Consider the following 25,070-nt stretch of genomic DNA (forward strand, 5'->3'; position numbering starts at 1 on the left):
TTCATAAATGTTTTTTAATACAGTCAGATTTTCAATATAAATTAATTATATTCCAAACCTAAAGCTACTGTAAATGAATGGCCAAAGAGGTTCCTCAGGGTTGTAAAACACAAAAGTAGCAAAATATAATACATTGTGAAAAAAATTTACTAACTGCCAAACAATATGACAAAATCTAAGTGATTGAAAGGCAGAGAGCATTTTTTTTTCTGATTGGTTGTTAAAATTATCATTTACCTGGTTTTAAAGGTCTAGGGCATTATCAGAACCTTGCATACTTCTCGACTAGAAACCCGATTCCAAAAAAGTTGGGACACTGTACAAATTGTGAGTAAAAAAGGAATGGAATAATTTACAAATCTCATAAACTTATATTTTATTCACAATAGAATATAGATAAAATATCAAATGTTGAAAGTGAGACATTTTGAAATGTCATGCCAAATATTGGCTCATTTTGGATTTCATGAGAGCTACACATTCCAAAAAAGTCAGGACAAGTAGCAATAAGAGGCCGGAAAGGTTAAATGTACATATAAGGAACAGCTGGAGGACCAATTTGCAACTTACTAGGTCAATTGGCAACATGATTGGGTATAAAAAGAGCCTCTCAGAGTGGCAGTGTCTCTCAGAAGTCAAGATGGGCAGAGGATCACCTATTCCCCCAATGCTGCGGCGAAAAAATAGTGGAGCAATATCAGAAAGGAGTTTCTCAGAGAAAAATTGCAAAGAGTTTGAAGTTATCATCATCTACAATGCATAATATCATCCAAAGATTCAGAAAATCTGGAACAATCTCTGAGTGTAAGGGTCAAGGCCGGAAAACCATACTGGATGCCCGTGATCTTCGGGCCCTTAGACGGCACTGCATCACATACAGGAATGTAGTCCAAAATGTAGCGGCTAGAGTCCTTACCAGGTCAAGAAAATATGATCATATTACCCCAATACTACAGTCTCTGCACTGGCTACCTATTAAGTTACGTATCAGTTACAAAATATTATTACTACTTATAAGGCCCTTAATGGCTTAGCTCCTGCGTACCTAACTAGTCTTCTACCACGCTACAACCCATCACGCTCCCTAAGGTCACAAAACGCTGGACTTTTGGTAGTACCTAGGATAGCAAAGTCCACTAAAGGAGGTAGAGCTTATTCGCATTTGGCTCCCAAACTCTGGAATAGCCTTCCTGATAATGTTCGGGGTTCAGACACACTCTCTCTGTTTAAATCTAGATTAAAAACACACCTCTTTGGCCAAGCATTCAAATAATGCATCTCATAATTTTGGACTGCAGTTCTATCTGATCAAATGTGCATTATTATTCTTTAGCTTGGGTTAAACTAATTAATTTTACTTGGCTGGAACAGCAGCTACGCTAATTATGTCTCTATTTGTTTCTCTGCTTTGCCACGGGATTTACATCCCGTGGTAACTAGGATTTACACAAGCTCCAGTCTGGATCCAGAACACCTGAGAAGAGATGATGCCAGCCCCTCAGAGGACCTCAGATGATGCTAACCCAGAGACAACATTCAGAACTACCACATTTTGCTCTAAGTTTGATTGCATAATTGCTGTTAATAGTGTTAATCGTCTGTTTGTTTACGTCTTTTATTGATTTTTCTGAACATTTCTGCCATATGCACATGAACTGACAGTCACCACTGATAAGCTACTACTAAATATTGTAGAAACTTAATTTTCTGTAAAGTTGCTTTGTAATGATTTGTATCGTAAAAAGCACTATACAAATAAACTTGAATTGAAAAACTTGAATTGAATGCTACTGTAATGGAAATCACAACATGGGCTCAGGAATACTTCCAGAAAACATTGTCATGAACACAATCCACCGTGCCATTCCCCATTGCCGGCTAAAACTCTATAGTTCAAAAAAGAAGCCATATCTAAACATGATCCAGAAGCGCAGGCGTTTTCTCTGGGCTCATTTAAAATGGACTGTGGCAAAATGGAAAACTGTTCTGTGGTCAGACGAATCAAAATTTTAAGTTCTTTTTGGAAAACTGGGACGCCATGTCATCCGGACTAAAGAGGACGAGGACAACCCAAGTTGTTATCCAAGTTCTAGAACAACATATGCTCCCATCCAGACGTTGTCTCTTTCAGGGAAGACCTTGCATTTTCCAACATGACAATGCCAGTCCACATACTGCATCAATTACAACATCATGGCTGCGTAGAAGAAGGATCCGGGTACATGGCCAGCCTGAGGCCAAATCTTTCACCCATAGAAAACGTTTGGCGCATCATAAAGAGGAAGATGCGACAAAGAAGACCTAAGACAGTTGAGCAACTAGAAGCCTGTATTAGACGAGAATGGGACAACATTCCTATTCCTAAACTTGACCAACTTGTCTCCTCAGTCCCCAGACGTTTGCAGACAGTTATAGAAAGGAGAGGGGATGCCACACAGTGGTAAACATGGCATTGTCCCAACTTTTTTGAGATGTGTTTATGCCATGAAATTTAAAATCAACTTATTTTTCCCTTAAAATGATACATTTTCTCAGTTTAAACATTTGATATGTCATCTATGTTGTATTTTACATCATTGCATTCTGTTTTTATTCACAATTTGTACAGTGTCCCAACTTTTTTGGAATCGGGTTTGTATATAGTAGGGTGAAAAGCAGTAGATGAAAAGTACTTGGATGACCTACCACTTCTATTGAGATTCTTTAGTTTAGTCTATCCCATGAGCCCACAGAAGCAAAATTGTGAATTGCATTGTAAATGATGCTGTATGTCACATGACAGTTATAACATGACAAATGTAGTACATCTGCATACATACCACACTTATTAGACTATTTTTTTAATGATTGCAAAATTACTATCTACTCAGAGAGTATGCAACTTCGAATGCAGCCGGTGGCTAAAACATAAACAGTTTTCCCCCCTGAAAGACAGAACCAGTTTATCTATAACTTAAAAGGAATGGTTCCCCACCAAATGAATATCATTTCATCAGTCTCTCATTGACTTTATGTGAAAAATTACATCCAAGGAAAAATTATTGAGGCCTACAACATTCCCCAGCGAATTTCACAAAACTCCACATGTAAGTCACAGGTTCTGAAGTGCTAAAGTGTATCAATGACTCATATTATATCCATATATATATATAAAAAATAATACTTACCAGATATTGTGCAGTGGAGAGTCTGTAGTGCTCACAATGCTGTAATCAGAAAAGAAAATGTCAGACTTAACATGTTAAAATCTGTTGACCCCATAAGTTACAACTTTACAAGATTTCACATTTTCTTAATCCTGCATAGTGCACCTTTAAATGTACAACAACCAAAAAAATGCAAACAAACCTTGCTCAGGAGATAAAACTCAATGATCAATCTAAACAAAGAAAGAATGAACAAAAAATGAATGAATAAATTAATGCTTGACAGCACACAACAGGGACAGTTGATAACAAAACACAGGTCTATGACTTTCAATATACCTCTTATGACTTATACCAGAAAAAAACTAATTTTATTCTTAATATAAACATTGAATATGCTGTCTAGGTCCAAATACTATATTTTAAGGTAAATTTTTAAATATACTTACAATCACAGATATTAATAGGCATATGACAAATATATCAGGACACAGAAAACGTCTCAGGTTACGAATGTAACCATGGTTCCCTGAGTAGGGAACGAGACACTGCGTCCTCTAGGGGTCGCTATGGGGAACACCTCGTCGTGACCCATGTCTGAAGCATACATTGAAAAAACACCAACGAGTTGGCCGGCGACAGCCTCTGACGTCACTGAGGCGCGACTATAAACAGGCACCGGGATAACATCTCATTCACTTCTTCGTCTGAAGCTTGCGTCCAAAGCATGGCAGGGAGCTAGAGGACGCAGTGTCTCGTTACCTACTCAGGGAACCATGGTTACATTCGTAACCTGAGACGTTCCCTTTCAAGGGAACTTCAAACTGCGTCCTCTAGGGGTCGCTATGGGGAACAGTATACCCACGCCGCCATGCTGAGGGGAGTGCAGGCCACAATCATGGCGAATACTAAGTACCAACTCTACCATTTCCATGGGAGTTGCCCCTGGGACGTTTAGACGACTGTCTGTGACAGTACCGCTTACGGCCAAAGGCCTAAGCTACATACCCAACTTAATTGTTAGGGCCTCGGCCCGGGGTAGAGCTGAAGGCTTGGAATCAGGAAAGATTCCTTTAAAGGTATATGGCTAGGAAACTAGCATTTTATACTAAGTCTTGCCTGTCACACAGGGTCTATTGCTTGCTCTCGCAAAAGCTTGCTGAAGGAGCTGTCTCAACAGATCTCCAGTAGCAACACCCTGTTTAGATAGGTATCCGAGGATACATATGTGGAGTGGCGCCCAAGATGAATGGGGCTTTTACCAACTCAAGAAAGGGCACGAAGCAACCACGCGAAGCCCTCACCATATAGGATTTTAGAAAGAACACAGAATACTAGCGTGCGACCTTACCACAGTGTGGATTTCAGAAACTGTGCAAAGACTTCACGTGCACACTTACCATAGCATGGATTTTCAAATACTGTTCTAAGGAAGGGCTCTCGTGACACTCTGATAGAGCAGCTCATAGATGGAATGGTGCATCTCAAAACAGTATGTTTGAGAGTCATCAACTCGATCTGTGGAAATAATGCTGGAGCGCTCTGAGAAAAACAGTGAACTCAGTCTCATATGAGAGGAGAACTCCTGAATCCAGAGTAGCGCGCTCATAGGCGACCCTTCTTGGAGAAGGGGAGCGCTGCTAAACTACCACGAGAATCTCCCAAATAATCCCTCATGTTGAGGGAAGCGATGCTTGAAGTGTATAAATGAATACACACTGGCTGAATGGAGCCCAAGGAACCAAGGTCTAACCATCTCAAGAAAGGGAACGAGGCGGAGCGCGTAACCCTTACCATACAGGATTTCAGAAAGTGCACAGAGTCTTGCGTGCACACTTACCAATACATGGATTTTTAGAAAGTGTGCAAAGTGTTCACGTGCACACTGACCACCATGTGGTTTTCAGAAAGTACACAGAGCTTAGCATGTGTACCTAAAGGTTCCTAAGCATCGCAGAGGCGCTGAACTGCACGGGAGAGGCAAGCTCAAATTTTACAAACCTCTAGTGAGGGGAGCATCACCTGAGGCAGCATATACAAGAAGACTTCTGTAACTGCCAACTTCACTTCCCGCTGGATGCGTCAGCACAGCTAAGCTGCCAGGAGACCCCTCAGGGTGACCTGGCTGGACATCCATGAAATTCCCTGCAGTGCTGTGCCAGGCCTGATGATCAAGGAGGCTCCCGCAGAAACCTGTGATCTCAGCCGCCTAATACCGGAACATGAAGCTGGATGGCTGGTGCTGACGAGTGTTTAGTAAACACTGTAACTGAGCACTGCAAAGGAAACTCACGGAGTTTATTAGTAGACACATAACCACCAGCAATTTACACATAAGTATATACAGAAAGGGTTATTTTTATACTCCCACCCTCCTGCGCTGGAGCCCCGCTCAAGGGGCACCTCCTTTTATTCCGGACCATCAGTAAGGTGGTTGCTATGAACATAGAACCAGCCAAAAACATCATAGGTCCAGCATAGGAGACTGTTATGCGTTAGAGGTTTCCACTTAACCTCGATCAGGTGGAGAGCTGGTTGTTACAGGGGAATTAGGAAGGGGAGGATAAAAGCAGAAGTTAAAAATCCCTAAAGGGAACGAGTAGATACCTCAGTATCACTCTGACTCAGACGAGAACGCTGCCTCGTCTGGATCACATCCCTTAGGTTCTGCTTACCTCCTTGTGACCCACAATTCCTCTTAACCCTGCCCGCAGGTGGGGGAGGAGCATGAGTCGCGACACTAGCCTTCTGTACCCATCTTTCATCCTCAGATCGAGACAGGCCAGGACATGTTGTTCGGGCTCAGACCTGGACCTTCGTGGAACGAAGGATCTGAAAGCAGCGGAGTGCGCCTTAGTCTCCCCGAACTTCTCGATCACCTTCTCAACGGAAATACCGAAAAGTTCAGAAGGCGAAACCTGAGCATCGAGAAGAAAGCCTTTTCTTTCTTCCCGATGTCTGCCAGGTTCATCCACAGATGTCTCTCCGCCACCACCATGGCCGCCATAGTCCTGTGCTTGGCAGAGGCGGCCTGCTTGGTAGCCCGGAGAGAGGTCTGTGGTGCGGCGCAGCTCGGCTACCTGATCAGGAAAAAGGCCTTCGCCTCTATCCAGGTCTCTTAGCAGATCAATCTGATATGCTTGAAACACCACCATCGTGTGTAATAAAGCCACAGCCTGACCTGCTGCTGCGTATGCCTTGCCATTTAAGCAAGATGTATTTCTTGAAGGGGCTTAGATGGCAAGGAGGGAGATTAAGAGAGGATCTCTCCCCCACAGAATGAAAGCTCTTTCTACAGGGGGCATCCTCTCATAGCCGTTTGCGCACATCGCCTCGATGTCGGCAAAACTCTTATGCCGAAACCGATGGATGCGAGAAGAAAAAGGCCTCTTTCATTTCCTTTCGATCTCTGTATGGAGATCAGGCAGAAATGGAAGGCTCACCTGAGCTTGAGGGCTATGGTCGGAAAGATAACGCTCATCGAGGCGCGATCCATAAACTCCAACAGCTCTACATACGCAGGGCAGGAGAATTGAGAAGGCTCAGCCTCAGCTTCTTCACCATCCTCAAATATCTCCTACTTTTTCTGGGTAAAAACCCAGCAGAGCACTAACCTCAGTATCAGAAAGTGTTAAAGATATAACATCATCCTCCCGAGGCTCTCTCTTGTCCGCCGCCATTATGAGCGCAAAAGGGAAAGTCCCTCTTTAAACCATTCAGACAGATCCACCTGAAATTCTCACAAGCTCATTCTCCTCCGTGCCTCGGCAGCGGCGGGTCCTGAACTGCGGGAAGCAGATGGCTGCCTTTTTCCTCTTTCCTCGGAAAGAGAGACGAACGAGAGCGGAGCTTTTTCCTTGAAAAAACGCTCGCAATGCACGCAGATTGCCTCCTCAAAGACATTGCGTGCGTGCTCTTTACACAAACAAAAAACGCAAAGATCGTGTGTGTCATCGGGTGTCAAATAATGCCGACACGGATGCACACATTGTCTAAACGCTTGCTAGTAGTCGCCATGATAGACAGAGAAAGAGCGCTCTTATCGGTTCTTTCAGATGCACGCTTCAAACAAAACGGTCAGTTTTGAAGACGAAGAAGTGAATGAGGTGTTATCCCGGTGCCTGTTTATAGTCGCGCCGGTAGTGACGTCAGAGGCTGTCGCCAGCCAACTCGTTGGTGTTTTTTCAATGTATGCTTCAGACACGGGTCACGACGAGGTGTTCCCCATAGCGACCCCTAGAGGACGCAGTTCGAAGTTCCCTTGAAAGGGAACTCCAAGGTTCCTCACTCGACTGAGACCAAGACAGAGCTGTCAAGAGTCAGGGACAGACAACCAGTTTTAGAAATTTGATAACAGAAACCATTGAGCAAAACTTCAGTTTTACCACCATTCAAACACAAGAAATTATTATCCATCCATATTTTAATCTCAGTTATGCAGTCAGACAAATAAGCAACGTCAAGACCCTCATGAGGTTTTGAATGTCAATGAGCCAGAGTCACACTTCCCATAAAGGTTCAGTTTATGGTTCTTTTGTATTACAAACATGATACTTGACTCTGAGCTGCTGCTAATCATTATTCTTTTGTCTATATATTCTTTTGTCTCAAGGGGCAGTCACACGAGACTTTGAACGCTGTGAATATGGGCGGGAGCAGGTTATAACAGTCTCTCCTCAGTTATCACAACATGGATTAATCTGTGCTTGTACTTTGTCTTTTGTGATGGCGTCAAAAGCGTCTTATTATATTGTACTCTCTGTCTCTCTCTCTATATATACACACTAAGCAATAAAAAATGATAAAATGTGTCCTCATTCAAATGTACCATCTTTTCATGATTCCATTGACACTGCGAACCATGCAGTTTCTTTTTTTATTTTATTTTTATAATCTTTTAAAGATGTATTCTATAAAATAGGAAGCTGCGCTACGGCTAAAATTAGCACCTCCTTAATTTTTGAATTTCTGTACAAAGAGGTCATGCAGTGACGTATCAATCTTCTAGATCTTATCTGGGTGAAAGAACTTTCTCTATACGTCTTGGGGAATTTGTGTCTTCTACTGCATCTCTTGTATGTGGAGTCCCTCAGGGTTCCATTCTTTGACCCATTTTATTTTCCTTATATATATTACCTTTAGGGTCCATATTTAGGAAACATGGCATCTCATTTCACTGTTATGCAGATGACTCACAACTCTATCTGCCTTTAAAACAAAACAATGCAAACTCTATAGCACCTTTGTTGAGATGTCTTGAGGATATTAAAGCCTGGATGGCCTCCAATTTCTTAAAGTTCAATGAAGATAAAACTGAAATCATTTTGTTTCGACCTGGTGGTACCATCAATACCCCTGATGTAGATTTTGGCGACTTAAAGTCATATGTGAAGCCCGTTGTAAAAAAACCTAGGTGTTTTAATGGACGGTGACTTTAAACTAGATAAACAGATTAATTTGGTAGTTAAATCGTGTTTTTATCAGTTAAGGCAATTATCTAAAGTCAAGTCATTTGTATCTTTTACTGATTTTGAGAGGGTCATCCATGCTTTTATATCATCCCGCCTGGACTATTGTAATAGTCTCTATGTAGGCATTGGTGAGCATCTCTAACACGTTTGCAGAGGGTACAAAACGCGGCTGCACGTTTATTAACAGGGACACGCGCAAACGAGACCACATTACACCTATGTTAGTTTCCCTTCACTGGTTGCCAGTTCGTTTTAGAATTGATTTCAAGATTTTACTTTTAGTTTTTAAATCATTAAATAACACTGCTCCTAAATACCTCTCAGATCTATTACAGCCATATGCTCCATCCAGAGCACTTAGGTCTGCTGGGCAACTGCTTTTAGTCTCCCCCAATGCAAGATTAAAGAGCAGAGGTGACCGTGCCTTTGCAGTAGCGGCCCCGAAACTCTGGAATAATTTACCTTTGTACATTAGGCAGGCACCTTCACTTGCTGTTTTTAAATTACATTAAAAAAATTATTTGTATAGTACAGCATATAACACAGTATGAGAGTTACCTGTTAGGAGTTCTTTTAAGTGTGTGTTATAAATCATTATTGTATTTATTGCATATTTTATATGTGTTTTTATTTATTATATTTTATTCTTTTTATGCTTTTTAGTTCTACTGTTTACTTTATATTGTATGTACAGCACTTTGGTGAACACCTGCTGTTTTAAAAAGGTGCTCTATAAATAAACTTTGATTTGATTTGATTCTACTGGTCCCACGTCTTCACCTGATGTGAATTCGCAGGTCAGAGTTCACCAAACTTGAACTTTGGAATGCAGTGAAATGCAAAAATTTTTACGCATTCACATGCATATGAATGGAAGTCAATGGAACGAAAAGTGCAGTGTGACTGCCCCTTAACACCTAGATTGACCTACACTTCATCATTTCATTGTTGTTGTGTTTAGGGCAGACACGTGAGCGAACAAACTGAATCCAGAAGAACTGTAGCAATGTCTCTAAGACTTGAATTGTACAAGTTCAAGTTAATTGTCATTGTACAAGAAGTGCAATGGAAATTCTGCTGTGCAGTACCTGAATACTTTCATACACAAACCCATACAAATAAGTGATGTTTTTTAATTATACATTCTATGTGATAAATAAATAAATACAACATCACAGTGTATCAGTAATTAAAAGGAAATGCTCATAGGGCAGCAGATAGAAAGTGCTTGTTCAGTTCGATTCTTGCTCTGGGATAGAAACGGTCTCTCAGTCTTAAAGTGCTCTGTAGCGTTTTCCCGAGGGCAACAGAGCAAACAGGTGGTGACAAGGATGTGTTTTTTCCTGACTGATGGATCGCTGAATTGGCTGAGTCCAGCCCGGGGCCCTTGTTACACTTTCAATACAGGTCCTGATGTATCAGAGAACAGTGTTTGTGAAAGTCTCTACATCTGAGTCATAACATTTTCTCCAGGTAGTTCTTTCAAAGCAGTCCTGCAGTTGTAACGTAGAGTCCACAGGCCATTTTTGTGACGGGCTTCAGTTTTTTAAAAATGGGGTTGTATGCTGGGATAAGGTAGCGTTATAGATGGTCAGACTGTCCAAGATGGGAGAGAGGATGAGCTCTATATCCTTTGTTGATGTTAAAGTAAACACAGTCCAAAGAATTTGCTGCTCTGGTGACACAACATGCTGATCGAATTTAGAAAGCACGCTTTTCAGGTTAACATGATTTTAGTCTCCAGCAACTATGAAAATATGCATTCTGTTATTTATTAATGTCTGTTAGCAGGTAGCCGTGTGTTAGCTTAGCATTAGCGCCGGGTAGTATACAGACAGCTAGCACAGAAACAACAGAAAATTCTCTCGGCAGGTAGTATGGTCTGCATTTTACTGCAAGGTAGTGTTGTCACGATACCAAAATTATTGTTTCGATACCGATATCAAGTCGGTAAATTGCGATTTCAATACTTTTTCGATACTTTTTCTGAAAAGGGAAAATACAGTCTCAAATATCATTGCTGTGCTTTATTTTAAAACCGGGACAACATTCTAATCATATAACTCACTAATAAATGAACATATTGTGACGAGTCAGCTGCCTCCCCCCTAATTATTATCGGCACCCCGTCCTAAATCGCCGCCCTTCACCAGGCTCCCGACAGGACTGGACGTGTGAGAGAGGAAGGGCGCTGGATGATCCAGGGCTGGCGGCGTGTGATGGGGCACACCTGAAGGAAATGGAGCCTCATCACCGCCACTGTTTAAAAACCCAGGTTTCTTCCCTGTGCATGCACACTGGTGTCCTCGTGGGTCCAGGAAGGGTGCGTTGAGGGACTCCCGCGCCACCAGAGACGTGAGCTGCCGGACCCACGGTCCGGACGAGAACCGCACGAGAACCGCTCCCATTTATACGGCCATCTGGCCAGGATCAGGCTGTCGATCCCCGTCAAGCGCCGCAGCCAGCGAGAAGGATGCCGCAGCTGGAAGAAGCCGCCGCCCCTTGCGCCCCGGACCGAAGAGGGGAGCGCGTGCTGCCGCCGGACTCCGCCCCTTACCTGGACCCTACCTTCCAGAACACTGCCTGACCCACAGGAACCCCGCAGCATGGCGAGGACACCAGATCCCCTGTTTGTTTTGGACACTCTCCCCCTTTGGACACTTTTATTCCCTCTTGTTTTATTATCTGTTAATAAAAGCCTCTCTGAGGCCTGACGCCACGCCCACTGTGTCTGTCGTTTGCTCCTCCCGTGACAATGTGAACAGCAGATATATTAAACATTTGAGCAAAATATAAAATATCAAAATATAAAAAATAAATTAGAGCAATGACATTCAAGGTAAAAAAAGAATAAATTTAGCAGCATTATCTCAGTTATCATAAGAAACATAAGAGTAATAACTTTATCTTGATTCTGAACTTTGAAAGTACTTCCATATTTCACTCCTCACGTCATCTTTTTCTACCAGTCGTGGACCGGCTGCCACAGTATCACTTGTGCTCGCACATGCAGCCATCTCGCTGTAGTGTTTGTCACATGACAGCTGCAGCTTTTTTGCTGCATGCATGAGGAGAAAAAACACAGACGTCCATAGGGAGGCACTGGAAGCGTGCATTGCACACACCAACATGAAATAAGTCTCTTACAAATCTGGAACGCGGCCATTCTTCGAAGTATCGATACTAATAAATTTAGGAATCGTGACGTTTTTAATTTCCGAGAATCGCGATACTTTTGAAGTATCGGTGCACCGTGCAACCATACTGCAAGGAACTACAAATCTGATGAGCAGTGTTGATTAACAACTGGAGCACAAACGCCACCATAGTCATTTACATAAATGGGCCTTTCAGACCACCTCTCACTTTTTTACATCCACAGTACACACCAAAAATTAAAACCGCTGCACCTGTGGTCAAAGATGGTAAGAATATGGCCTGAGGTGGCCATCCCTCAGCTCCAGGACTGCTTTCACTTCAAAAATATGGAGGTATTCAGAGGTCGGGGGAATCTTTGGATGAATACACTACCTCTGTTATGGGCTATATCAATTTTTGTATAGATAGTGTTACAACCTGGTAGAAAATACGTGTGTTTTCCCAATCAAAGCCATGGATGACTCATAAGACACAAAAATTAATCAAGGCGAGAGATGCAGCATATAGATCTGGGGACGGGAGTGCTTACAGCAGAGCCAGGACTGCTTTAAGGAGAGGAATTAAATTGACCAAATTAGAGCATAAAAGGCGAATTGAAGCCCTTTTTAATAACTCCAAAAATCCTCGGGAGGTGTGGGAGGGCATCAGGGCAATAACGGACTATAAGAAGAACACATCTCCCTCAGCGGATATTTGTGCCACCGCATCTGAGGACTTAAATTTGTTCTATACTCGCTTCGACTGAGACAACAATTAACCGATACAACCTTTGATGCCCTCCGGTGACACTGCCCCAGTCCTGACCACACATGAGGTGAGGTGAGACCACACATGAGGTGAGATCTGCGCAACATCAACCCCAGGAAAGCGGCCGGCCCGGACAGAGTACTGGGGAGGGTGCTTAAGGATTGTGTGGGAGAGTTGGCAAAAAAAAAAATTCACCACAATCTTTAACATCTCGCTGTCCTCAGCCTGGGTCCCAGCATGCCTTAAAACAGCCACAATATTTCCAGTACCTAAAACATCTAGGATAGTATGCCTGAAAAATAACAGGCCTGTGGCGGGTACACCCATACTGGCAAAATGTTTGGAAAGACTGGTAATGAATCACATCAAAAATGCCATACCACCCACACTGGATCAGTATCAATTTGCTTATAGGGAAAACAGGTCAACAGAAGATGCCATTGCTATTGCGCTCTACACCCTGCTTCAACATCTAGAACACAAGAACACCTATGAAAGGCTACTCTTTGTTGATTTCAGTTCAGCCTTTAATACGATCCGGCCAAACAAACTTATAGCAAAACTGCATTCACTATGATTAAACACATCTCTCTGCAATTGGATTACAGACTTTCTAACCAATCGCTCACAGCATGTGAGAGTTGGTGGGCATACTTCATCCACTTTAGTTATTAACACCGGAGCCCCTTAAGGATGTGTGCTCAGTCCATTAATCTACACGCTTTTTACTCATGACTGCCTAGCCTCCTTGTCATCTAATCTCATCTTTAAATTTGTGGATGATACTACAGTGCTAGAACTTATCACCAATAATGATGAGACTGCATACAGAAAGGAAGTTGAACACCTGGCAACATGGTGTAAGGAGCATAACCTAGTCCTTAACAACAAGAAGACTAAGGAAGTGATTGTGGATTTTAGGATAAAAGGACAACTTAACCACACTGCACTTTTCATTGGAAGTGATAAGGTACAGCGAGTTCCTAGCTTTAAGTTCCTGGGACTGACTGTTACTGAGGACCTGTCCTGGGGCATTAACACCACCTCAGCTGTGGGAAAGGCACAGCAACACCTCTTCTACCTTTGGAAGCTGAGTAGAGCTAAACTCCCTAAGCAGCTCCTGGTAAATTTCTACCACTGTGCTATTGAGAGCGTGCTGACCTATGGATTGTTGGTGTGGTTTTCCAGCTGCACTAAGGCCGAACAGCAGGCACTCCAGTGGTTGGTGAGGACAGCGGGAAATATCATCGGAACTAACCTCCCGCAGATTAACAGTCCACACCACCCGCTGCCTGCAGAAAGTGCATAACATCCTGCGAGATCCATCGCACCCAGCGCACCACCTGTTTGACCTGCTTCCCTCGGGGAGACGATACCGGGCCTTCAAAGCAAGAACCACCAGATTGGCCCACAGTTTTTATCCCAGTGCAGTGAGACTGTTGAACGAGTATTCTTAAAAACAATAATCTTTATGCCCTGTGGACTGGTGATATAACAGTTCGCACTTTATGGACTATCACATTTATATTGTGGGAGCTTCTAATGTTATTTTGTTTTTATTTATAACAATGACAAATAAAGAATTAATTAATTCATCAAATACACAAACCGCCACCAGCTCGGCATCCCCTCTTTTGTTTCCATTCTCTTCTCTGCTTCCGATATCTTCTACTCGGCAGGGTCATCCATGGATAGTCAGAGGGTCTGTTTAATCCAGTGGGGGTCTGATTAAAGTTGTGTATTTGGCACCTTAAACCAACATTTAGAAGCTCTTCACGACTATAGATTGCCTTTATTTCGCAAATGTCTAGAAAAATGCATACAATCAACAAACTTTCAAGAACCACTGTACAGCAACAAAAACATGAACAAACTCTGAACTGAGTTGTCTTTTTATTAACTAACATTAACACAGATTAATAAATGCAGTGTTCCATTTTCTTTTGAATACAGTGCGCAAAGTTTATGCTCATGCTCCATGTCGTCTTCTCTGTTTTTAGTGTATCTCTGTGTTTTTCTGGCATGTATACTACATCGTTTTGTGTTGGTTTCATGGTTTCGTGTCAACACAGATATTTCTTGAGACGAGGGGAAAATAAGGATAGGGAAAGCTCTGGCTTCATGTGGACGTAGCCTCAGCAACAGTCTGTTCTAGCTCTCAATGAACAGTTTGAAATGTGAGCGGAAACCAGATTGAAACATCACAGTACTGAAACTGCAATGTAAAGGTTGTCAATGATCTCTTACTTTCCAGTGACTCAGGTAATCTTTCCATTCTTCTATTACTTGACCTTAGCTCAGCATTTGATACTGTCTGTCACAAGTTACTGTTCTCTCGCCTTTCAGAAATAGGTGTTTCAGGTGCTGCATTATCTTGGTTCTCTTCCTAGCTTACCTTGGACTCTTTTTACTCCCCATGATATGGGTAATAATTCGAAAGAGGTTTGGTAAAGAAATATTGCATGGGTGAAATGTTATAGACAATGCTTAACTTTGTACTCCACTGTATGCAAATGAGTTTCACACTAGGGTGGGCAACACAAGAGGCCAATCACATTCCTGGAATGGAGAGGCACCAGATTCCAGTCTCCTCCTCATCAGAAAGAGATAAAGGTACCTTCCCCAAAGACACTCCTTGTTCTGAGTCTGAGCCCTGCAAGGTTGAGACAATATCAGATCAACCACCGTTCTGAGTCTGCGGTACATCAAGAGAGACAGTAGCAGACACAGCATTCTGAGTTTCTGAACTCAACTTCAAGACTGCCAAGGTTCAACTCAGTTCCTGAGTAAACCAGTGTTCATTTCCTCAAAGTTGAGGACAAAAAATTTTCTTTAATGAACATTTTTTTTCTGTGACGAAGATGAAATGTTGACAAGCTTAAACTAATATATGATGATAAAAACTATGACGAAATTGATGCAGCGTCTTTTTTTTATTAATAAGACGAGATTATAATGTTATTTGAGGACTACCAGACTTGGTCTGAATAATTTTTGGTGCCAAATTTGTATCAGTTTTACTGGTAGTCCACAATGTTTTTTGGGTATAATTTGTCACAGTTTACTTTATTTTGCTATCCTCACTTACATAAATGAACCAATAGTGTCCTTTCACTTACACTTGTAAAAAAATATAAAACATATCTGGTCTCTGAATAATTTTTGTTGATGTATGTCCTTGGGCAGCCATCTTGGCTGCATATAATTGTCAGGTCCTGTCCATCTAATAATGCATAGGATGTGTGAATATGATTAAGTTATTACCTCAAAATGTACGTCGGTATGCAGTTTTGCGTGGCACTGTTGGCACGCTTGCCGTAGGTTGCTGACCCCTGGTATAAGCTATTGATCCCATTATAAATGGTGCTGATGGTCTTACAGGTTAACAGATTCCTTTTCCATATCTTCATTTCCTGTTCTTCTAATGATCTCTCTCATTTTGTTTGCTTACCTTTTCTATATATGCGTGAGTGTATGTATGTTTTTTTGACTAGTTGTGTTAGTGTTTAGTTAAAACTCTTGTGCAGAAATTACACAAGTTTCTGATTCTGTCTTGCAAAGTAATGTCCCTTTATAATCCTGATCCTTGCTACATGATCTATGCATTAATACTGTAGGAAAGTACTTTCTGTGGTCACGAAAATATCCTTTCTTAGAGTTGATATAAACTTACTCTGAATGTTCGCTGGACGAACAGATTAGTTGTTGGCAATTTAATTCTGCTACAGTTACTACTGGCAGCACATATACAATTGTTATTATTTAATACATACAACTCTTTTGAGAGGATTTGCTACAAGTGGGGTAAAGCCATATATTAGAAGCTAACATATAAGCAGTATCTTTTAGAAATAACAGTGTATCTGAAAGTATGAGACGACAACAAATAAAAAAGGGGGCAGCTGTGGCCTAATGGTTAGAGAGTTGGACTTGTAAGCCGAGCGTCGCAGGTTCAAGTCTCGGTGCTGAAAAGTGTCAACTTAAACAAGCTATAAAAATGATCCGTGGGGGATTTTAAGCAAACATTTCATATACATACTCTGGGGACATCAGAGACTTATTTTACATCTTGTAAAAAAGGGCAAAATAAGTTATTTTTAAGACATTACTTCCACTATAAGTTTTTTAAATAAAAAAAGAGGTCAAATATTGAAGCTTGTGTCTTGGATCTTTTTAACTCTTTTGAAAAAAGCTGCCATCCACCACAACAAATTTTGAGTATTTTCACAAAAATTTCATGGTCCCCAGAAAATTTTGTTGTATAAATATCTGAACATGCAATACATCAAAATAAAGAATGACCCTCTACTTTAAACAAAAGAAACAGTTTTATTAAATAATGTCATTAATTCTCATAAAAAAAAAAAAATTTTGTGTAAAAAGCTGACAAAAAAAAACAACATCAAATGCAAAAATCCTGATAAAAGACACATTTATAAAAAACCACACATCCCAAAATGGACATTTTTATCAAATGCCACATCTGCCACATATTCAGTACTATTATAACAGCAAAGAAGCAGTAGATAACTTCCATCAGCATATCTAAAGCTTGCACATTCCTTTACCACTTCCAGGACCCAATTTCACGTGGTAACATTAGTCAGTTTTCATTTAAATGCTGTTTATTATTGATGATCACAATATGTTTCATATGGATATGCTTACTACGAGATCACTCGTTTCTGCATCTTCCTTGTCTGTGTTTTTGATCAAGTGATACTAGACTTATTCAGGACATGCATAATAGCGCTCCGATCATATAACTGCAAGTACATGGAAACCCGGAAAATTCTGGTTTGGCAGGGAAAGAGTTAATGATACATAGTTTGTTGAGGTAATTACAACAGCTTACATTAAAACTTATGTAAATAAAGAACATTTCAGTCCATCCTCATGAAGGTTAACAGGTTAAAACTTTTTAAGATCCTTCAGGGCATTGTGCCGATGACCCACGCTGCTAATGCATTCAGAAAAATACAGTATTTTACAACAAAATTCTAAATGGCTGAAAGCCAAAATAGTATGTTTCTTCGTCATGTCTATTAGGACAGAATCTCTGCAAGAAATGCTTTCGCACTGCTGCATCTGAAGATGATCTAGTTACCGTGATTGTGACCATGGACTAGATAATTGATCAGACTCTGATGTGGTTTCCTAGTGTGAATCCTTTCATGTGTTTCCAGACTTTCATACAGATTTTATCTCATGTTGCAGTGTAAATACTTTTTTTCCACAGTGTGAATTATCTGTTGCTTTTTCAGATCGAAAGCCTGAGTGGCTTACTTCCAGTGTGAACTCTCTTGTGAATCTTCAGGTGTTTCATCAGGTCTAAAAGAAAAACTGTGACATTTCAAATCAAAGACAAATGAGAGATGTAAATTAAAGCCCAAAGTCAAGATCTCTGATGAGTTCAATAGTCAATTTAATCTTATCAAATCTGGTCGACAACTGCAGTACACGATTATGATCTAATACAATGCTGCTGACAACAGGTAAATTCCATTGCCACTGTTTTTCATGTTCATAGAGTAAATATGTTCACACTGCTTTTTAAAAATGCCAGGTAGCCCCAGTGTTTTGTGTGTGTTTGGCCAGCATGCACTGCATCACTGGAAGTTCCTATAGAACTGTTTAAGACCCTACTTTAAAGTAGGAGCTAAATAAGTTCCCCCCAAACAGAGTTCCTAAAACTAAACGGTTCCTATTTTCTGTGGTGCGATCATGCCAAACAAGCAGTACAAATTATGAAACAGTTCCTTCAGTGCAAAAGAGACCAGTTTGTTCCGGTATTTGTCCTGGTATAGTTTTTTTTTTTTTCAGTTCATTCACATTGCCAGTGTTTTTCTAGAATCTGTGCATGCATTCATATACATTTAGTCATTTAACAGATGCTTTTTTTCCAAAGTGACTTACCACTGAGGACAATAGAAGCAATTAAAACAGACAAAAGAGCAATGATATGCAAATGCTATAACAAGTTATCATTCACATACACATCCCGCAAAGAATGTGAAAAGAAAGAAAGAAAGAAAGAAGCACAAAGTCACTTTTACAGACTTTTAAATGTTTCCTCCTGGTGGAATGACCTCCTTACCCATCTTCAAGAATCGGCTTAAAACACATCTCTTCCATCTTTATTTGACCCTCTAACTTTTGCACTATTCCAATTCTATTCTTAAAATGTATTCTATTCTTTTTATATTCTAATCATTTTTCTTTTCATTTATTATAAATTATAAAAAAGACCTCTAACACTAGCTTGCATTATTCTTTTTCTATTCAATCTGTTTTCCTTTTATTATATTATTTTAAAGCCCTTGCAACGTGTACTGTGTTAAGCTAACTGAGACTTGTTATAGCACTTATATATATCATTGCTCTTTTGTGGTTTTTGATGGCTTCCATTGTCCTCATTGGTAAGTCGTTTTGGATAAAACCGTCTGCTAAATGACTATATGTAAATGCAAAGATCCCATAAAACACTCAACATCTCTCAAGAAACAGCACTTATGCAGTTTTTCTCTGATTTAATCACAAACTTGTGCACCATTCCACTATGCTGGCGAACGATCACAACTTCATCTGCGTCTCTACGACAGCCCTTACGCTATTGGTCCGGACTTTTGTTCACACAGAGCATGTTCTGGGACTGACCCTAGCAAACTTAACAGGTCCCCATCATCCTAATTGATTCTGAGATCAATCCCAGAAAATGTTTGCATTCACACAGAAGGCATTTTCTGGAATCAATGCTCTGTGTGAGAGGGGCAATTGTTTCCTACATGGCACAAACTGATTGGTCACTATGCAATGCTAAGGTCAAACAAATATCTGCAAATAAAGAAGGTAAATGAACAAACCTTTGCCCAAATAGACAGCAGTCATGTGGTCACTCCACTGTATGGATCTTCATGTGTAGCTTCAGGTGACTTTTAAAAGAGAAAGTCTTTCCGCACTGATCACATGTGGTACGCGGTTTCTCTCTGCTGTGGATCTTCTCATGTATTTTCAGATTTCCTAACTGACTGAATCTCTTGTCACAGTGTGAACACTTGTGAGGTTTCTCTCCAGTGTGAACTCTCTGGTGCAGTTTTAAATGTCTCGCTGTAGTAAAAGTCTTGCCACACTCAAAACACATGTACTCTCTCACACCAGTATGTGTTTTCTCATGTTTATGTAAACTCTGTAGCTGTGAAAAACTCTTTCCACATACAGAACAGGAATGTGGTTTCTCCTTGGTATGAACTGTCAGGTGTGACTTCAGGCTTGATGACCTAAGAAATGTTTTGCCGCATTGATCACACTTGTATTTCTTCTCTCCGGTGTGGATCCTCATGTGAACATGAAGATGACATTTGCTTGTGAAACTCTTCCCGCACTGATCACACGTGTGTGGCTTCTCTCCGGTGTGGACCTGCATGTGTGCATTAAGATGTGGTTTTTGTGTGAAGCTCTTCCCGCACTGATCACACGTGAACGGCTTCTCTCCAGTGTGAACTCTCATGTGAACCTCAAGACTGTTTTTGTTTGAGAATCTCTTTTCACACTGATCGCACATAAACGGCTTCACTCCGGTGTGGATCCTCATGTGAAACTCGAGAGTATTTTTGTGTGAGAATCTCTTTTCACATATATCACATGAGTACGGCTTCTCTCCTGTGTGAATTCTCATGTGTACTCTAAGGGTTGCTGTTTGTGTAAAGCTCTTCCCGCACTGATCACACGTGAACGGCTTCTCTCCAGTGTGTAATCTCATGTGAAGATCAAGATATTGTTTGTTTGAGAAACTCTTCCCGCACTGATCACATGAAAACGGTTTTTCTCCCGTGTGGATTGTCATGTGTTTTTTAAGGGCTCCTCTTCCTGTGAACTGATTTCCGCATTGATTACATGTGAACGGCTTCTCTCCGGTGTGAACTCTTATGTGACACTCAAGACTTTGTCTGTGTGAGAAACTCTTCCCGCACTGATCACATGGGAACGGCTTTTCTCCAGTGTGAACTCTCATGTGTCCTTTAAGGTTTCCTTGTTGTCTGAAACTCTTCCCGCACTGATCACACGTGAACAGCTTTTCTCCAGTGTGAACTCTGCTGTGATGCTCGAGGCTGTTTTTTGTTTTAAATCTCTTCCCGCATTGATCACACGTGAACGGCTTCTCGTCGGTGTGAACAATCATGTGAGCGACGAGATAAGGTTTGTGTGAGAAACACTTCCCGCACTGATCACATGTGAACGGCTTTTCCCCAGTGTGGATTGTCATGTGTTTTTTAAGGTTTGCTTTTTCTGTGAATTCATATCCACACTGATCACACGTGAACAGCTTCTTTCCAGTGTGAACTTCCATGTGACGCTTAAGACTTTGTTTGTGTAAGACACTCTTTCCGCACTGATCACATGTGAACGCCTTTTCTCCAGTGTGAACTCTCCAGTGACATTCAAGATATAATTTGGTTGTGAAACTCTTCCCACACTGATCACACGTAAACGGTTTCTCTCCGGTGTGAACTCTAATGTGACGCTCAAGTTTTTGTTTGGTTGAGAAACTCTTTCCACACTGAGTGCAGGTGACTGATTTATTGGCTTTTCTTTTCTTTAAAATGGTTTTATTATTCTTTGAGCGACTCAAAGGGTTTTCTCCAGGTTTGTCATGATGCTCCTCTTCCACTTCACTCAGTTCTTCACTCTCCTCTTTCTCTTCCATCAGCTCTGAAAAAAAAAAGAATTCACTTTAAATTAACCAAAACATCTGGGGCAATATCTGTTTGGTTACTGACTTTCTTCCAAATATCTTCCTTTGTGTTCAGCAGAACAAAGGAATTTATACAGGTTTGAAACAACCTGAGGATGAGTAATTTTTGGCTGAACTATCCCTTTAGCTTGAAAAAAAAAAAAAAAACAATGGTGTAAACTATATATTTTATCTTTATCTTAATTTGATGAAGTGCTTGAAGCTTTTTAACTCGAAAGTTCTTCACCATCATGAATAGTAGTGATGAGGATTTTCAGCTGAATAATAATGTGTACTTACAGAAATATTACAGCTGTAGATACTATGTACCAATGTGTACTTACACTGTGGTTACATACTGCGTACACATCTAGTTACTATGTAAGTACACATGTAAGTGAGACCATGACTAGAGAGGTTATTTCTGAGATAAAGGCTACCAGCAAGTTAAAGGGATAGTTACCGTAAAATGACAATTTTGTCATAAAATAGCCTAAACTGCCACAAGTTGTTCTAAACCAATATTAATTTGTTTGTTCTCCTGAACTCAAAAGTTATCTTGAAAAATGTTCGTAACCAAAAAATAAAAATTTTGGTAAACCACTGACTCCCTTTTTTCCATACAATGGAAGTCAATGGGTCCCAGCAACTGTTTGGTTACCAATATTGTTCAAAATAAGTTTTGTGCGTGTTCAACAGAAAAAAGAAACTTATAAAGGTTTGAAACAATATGAGGGTGACAGACTGATGACAGAAATTTCATTTTTGAGTAAACTATGCCTTTAACCACAATTCTGTCACATATATACAGTTCACTCTTGTACTGAAGAATGCACTTGGTCAATTTTCTTTGCATTAAATCTTGTAGATTTAACCAAGATTATGCTAGATTTAATTTTCCTATTATAGGCTAACAGAACATTTCCAGTTTATTCTCTTTAATTTGCATGGAAGTTTTCCAACTTTGAAAATTCCCAGAATTATAAATCCCTAATCATGAATGAAAAATAAACACCAACCTGTTAGTTCTTCAGTGTCTTCAGTGTGTTTGATTCTGCAGGGCTCTGGATCTCTCATCTTCTCTGAGCAGATTTCAGCTCTTCCTGAGGCTCTGAAGCTCGTCTTCACTTCTGAACTGATGGGAATCTCCCAGCATTTATTGCTGAACTGCTGTGGGAGGAGCTTAACTGATGATGAATTCCAGTGTGGGAGGAGCTTAACTGGTGATGAATTCCAGTGTGGGAGGAGCTTAACTGATGAAGAATCCCAGTGTGGGAGGAGCTTCATTGATGATGAATTCCAGTGTGGGAGGAGCTTAACTGATGATGAATTCCAGTGTGGGAGGAGCTGATCTGCCCAAATAAAAAATATAGCAGTTACTGAATCTGTTTTTATAGGGTCAAAGACCAGATGTCAAATTTAAGTGTCTGCATCAAATTAATTTAGAAAAAGTAATTTTATATACATAGAAAACCCATTAAGTGCAAACTTGTGTATATTTGAATGTTTTGAATAACTTTTGTGAAAACAAAATATTCCATCATCATTCAGTGCAAAATATATATTTATTTAAAAATGAAATAGCATAGTTGTTCATTATGACCCGTACTTAATAAAATATATAGAAGAATAAGGGATCATATTAGAATTTATTATACTTTAAATGATTACAAAGTTCTTGCTGACTAACGAAAGAAAATGTCAAAGTATAAAGATTAAACATGACAATTAATGAGTATTTTGGGGCTGCACTATGATCCTTAAATACAGTGTTTGAATGTGACATAAAATGATTGTTGTTGTAAATATGCCTGTTTTTTTCTATATAAACCCATTTTTGTCTTTGACCCATATACTAATTCACAAATGTAAGCATTTATATCTGTTTGTTGTAAAATAACATGATAATTCAAACATTTTCATTTTTAATTTGAACAGTATTCCGTTTCTTCATTAAAATAATGGTAGCTATATAGAAAAAAGTAAAGAACTGTGCGGAAAGCATTTGGAAGCATAAAGACACAAATAAATGTACACATTTAAGGAACAACCCAGATAGCACATGTACGTCTGCAAGATATCTGTTAAAGATGCTGTCTACAAATGTCTGACAGACGTCTTTCAGGTGTCAGTTTTACATTCATTCTAAATCATAAACATCTTAAAGACATCTTATTAAACGTCTATTTGACATCTAAAAGGAAACATCTACAGATGTATTGCAGATGAGCAAACACTCTAAAAAATACATCTTGCAGATGTAAATGCAGACGTCAAATAGACATCTCCGAGATGTATGTGTGCTATCAAGGAAATTGCCTACCTTCTGATGACACCAATGAAATGTATTTTAAATGGCAATTTACAGGAGATCAGAAGACATCAGCATAATAAATGAGGCGAGAACAGTAGCTATTGACATGAAATAAAGAGTGTTTCAGCAGCTCTGTTAATATTGATGAGCCTCAATCAACACTCATTCAACAAGACATTCAGGATCATCAGCAGATCATCTCACTTTATTCTGAGTGTTTGCTCTTACAAACACATTATTTGGGGAAGGATAGATGCTAAAAGTGTTTACAGATAACTGTTTAAAGATAATACTGTTATTTCTCTCAATATATCATAATATAAAAACAAACACTGAAGTAACTCGTCTTCATTCACCACTACAGCTAATATAACTACAGCAGCATGTCCATATGAATCTAGCCTAAATATAGTTTGATTTTCAAAGTACACTCATTGGAATAAAGTAAATATACCTTATGTTAGTTTTGTGTGCAGAAACAATCATAAAACTTCCAGCAATACAAATTGCACCTGAGCACTAGTATTTACAGCATCAAACTATATTAATATATTATCATTTATGTGCATATTAAGTGTCTCACTTTGCTCATTATAAGCTCAATGTGATGTATTTATCAGTATAGTTCCAGTATATTTTTACCTTTAGAAAATCGGTCCAAAGATGTCCTAAGAGTATGAACAAAAAATAACAACAAAACTAACAAAAAACTACATCTCAACATCCACATAAAAACAATCAAAGAAACTCCATCTTTACACTGCAGAGGAAACAGAAGCTGCATCTGAAGTGACATTAGATGTATTTACAGACTGTTTAATGAAGCTGAGGTGCCATTAATGCATTTACATCACAACATTTCAAATGCAGAAATAATTTGATAAGATTAATGTTTTAAATAATACAAAACAAAAAAGTTAAAAAAAACGCAAAAAACTAAAATATGAAATTCTTTTAAATATGAAACCAACTCACCAGTAGATGGCGGTGAATTACTTTTAATTATCAAAATTTTACTTTAAAATCACTTTATAAAAATTCAACATAAAAACACACAAACATTAACCAAAACAGTCAATACTGTATAACGAAACACCGCTGTGTCTTGCTGGGAGACCACAGTTCTGCTGTGGCTTTGACTGCATCTTCACCAGCAAACTTGAGCCAAAACAGTCAATATTGTATTAAAATTGCGAACTTTGTTTCTGCCTCACTCACAATGAAGAACTGATCCACATCGACGACATCTATACATGTGGATGTGAGCATAAGCACGCCGTCAAAACGGACCGGCCCGTGAGATGAGGTGTATTAGATTTTAGAGCGATTCAAAAGCATGTGGCGGAGCCATCTGCTCTCTGTGGCTCTCGCAGTACTTGATGTCATATAATGATCGCGTATGCCGCCCCAAACACGAATAACCCTACCCCTCACTATAACTATACGCTCTCCTTATCAGGGGTGTCACTACCGTGCGAAAAGTGGGACAGAGCGCATAAGGC

General features: G+C 40.0%; 1 protein-coding gene across 2 annotated transcripts; it reads right to left on the minus strand.

The window, feature by feature from the left end:
* Positions 1 to 16,975: 16,975 nt before the first annotated feature.
* LOC109052311 (gastrula zinc finger protein XlCGF57.1-like) lies at positions 16,976 to 22,250 on the minus strand. Of its 2 annotated transcripts, none has more exons than XM_042754768.1 (2): positions 19,387 to 22,250; positions 16,976 to 17,854 (listed from the first exon to the last, which is right to left on the minus strand). In XM_042754768.1, the coding sequence occupies exon 1, from the start codon at positions 21,225 to 21,227 to the stop codon at positions 19,416 to 19,418; it is 1,812 nt and encodes a 603-aa protein (XP_042610702.1). In that variant the 5' UTR covers positions 21,228 to 22,250; the 3' UTR covers positions 16,976 to 17,854; positions 19,387 to 19,415. The 2 variants fall into 2 exon arrangements, with proteins under 2 accessions (XP_042610702.1, XP_042610701.1); XM_042754767.1 differs by having other exon boundaries at positions 16,976 to 17,866.
* Positions 22,251 to 25,070: the final 2,820 nt, after the last annotated feature.

Source organism: Cyprinus carpio, unplaced genomic scaffold, assembly GCF_018340385.1.
Source record: "Cyprinus carpio isolate SPL01 unplaced genomic scaffold, ASM1834038v1 S000006590, whole genome shotgun sequence".
Classification (NCBI taxonomy): Eukaryota; Metazoa; Chordata; class Actinopteri; order Cypriniformes; family Cyprinidae; genus Cyprinus; species Cyprinus carpio.

Excerpts from the sequence above, each read along its gene's own strand:
- LOC109052311 (XM_042754768.1), bottom strand. The coding sequence starts at position 21,227 with ATGGAAGAGAAAGAGGAGAGTGAAGAACTGAGTGAAGTGGAAGAGGAG.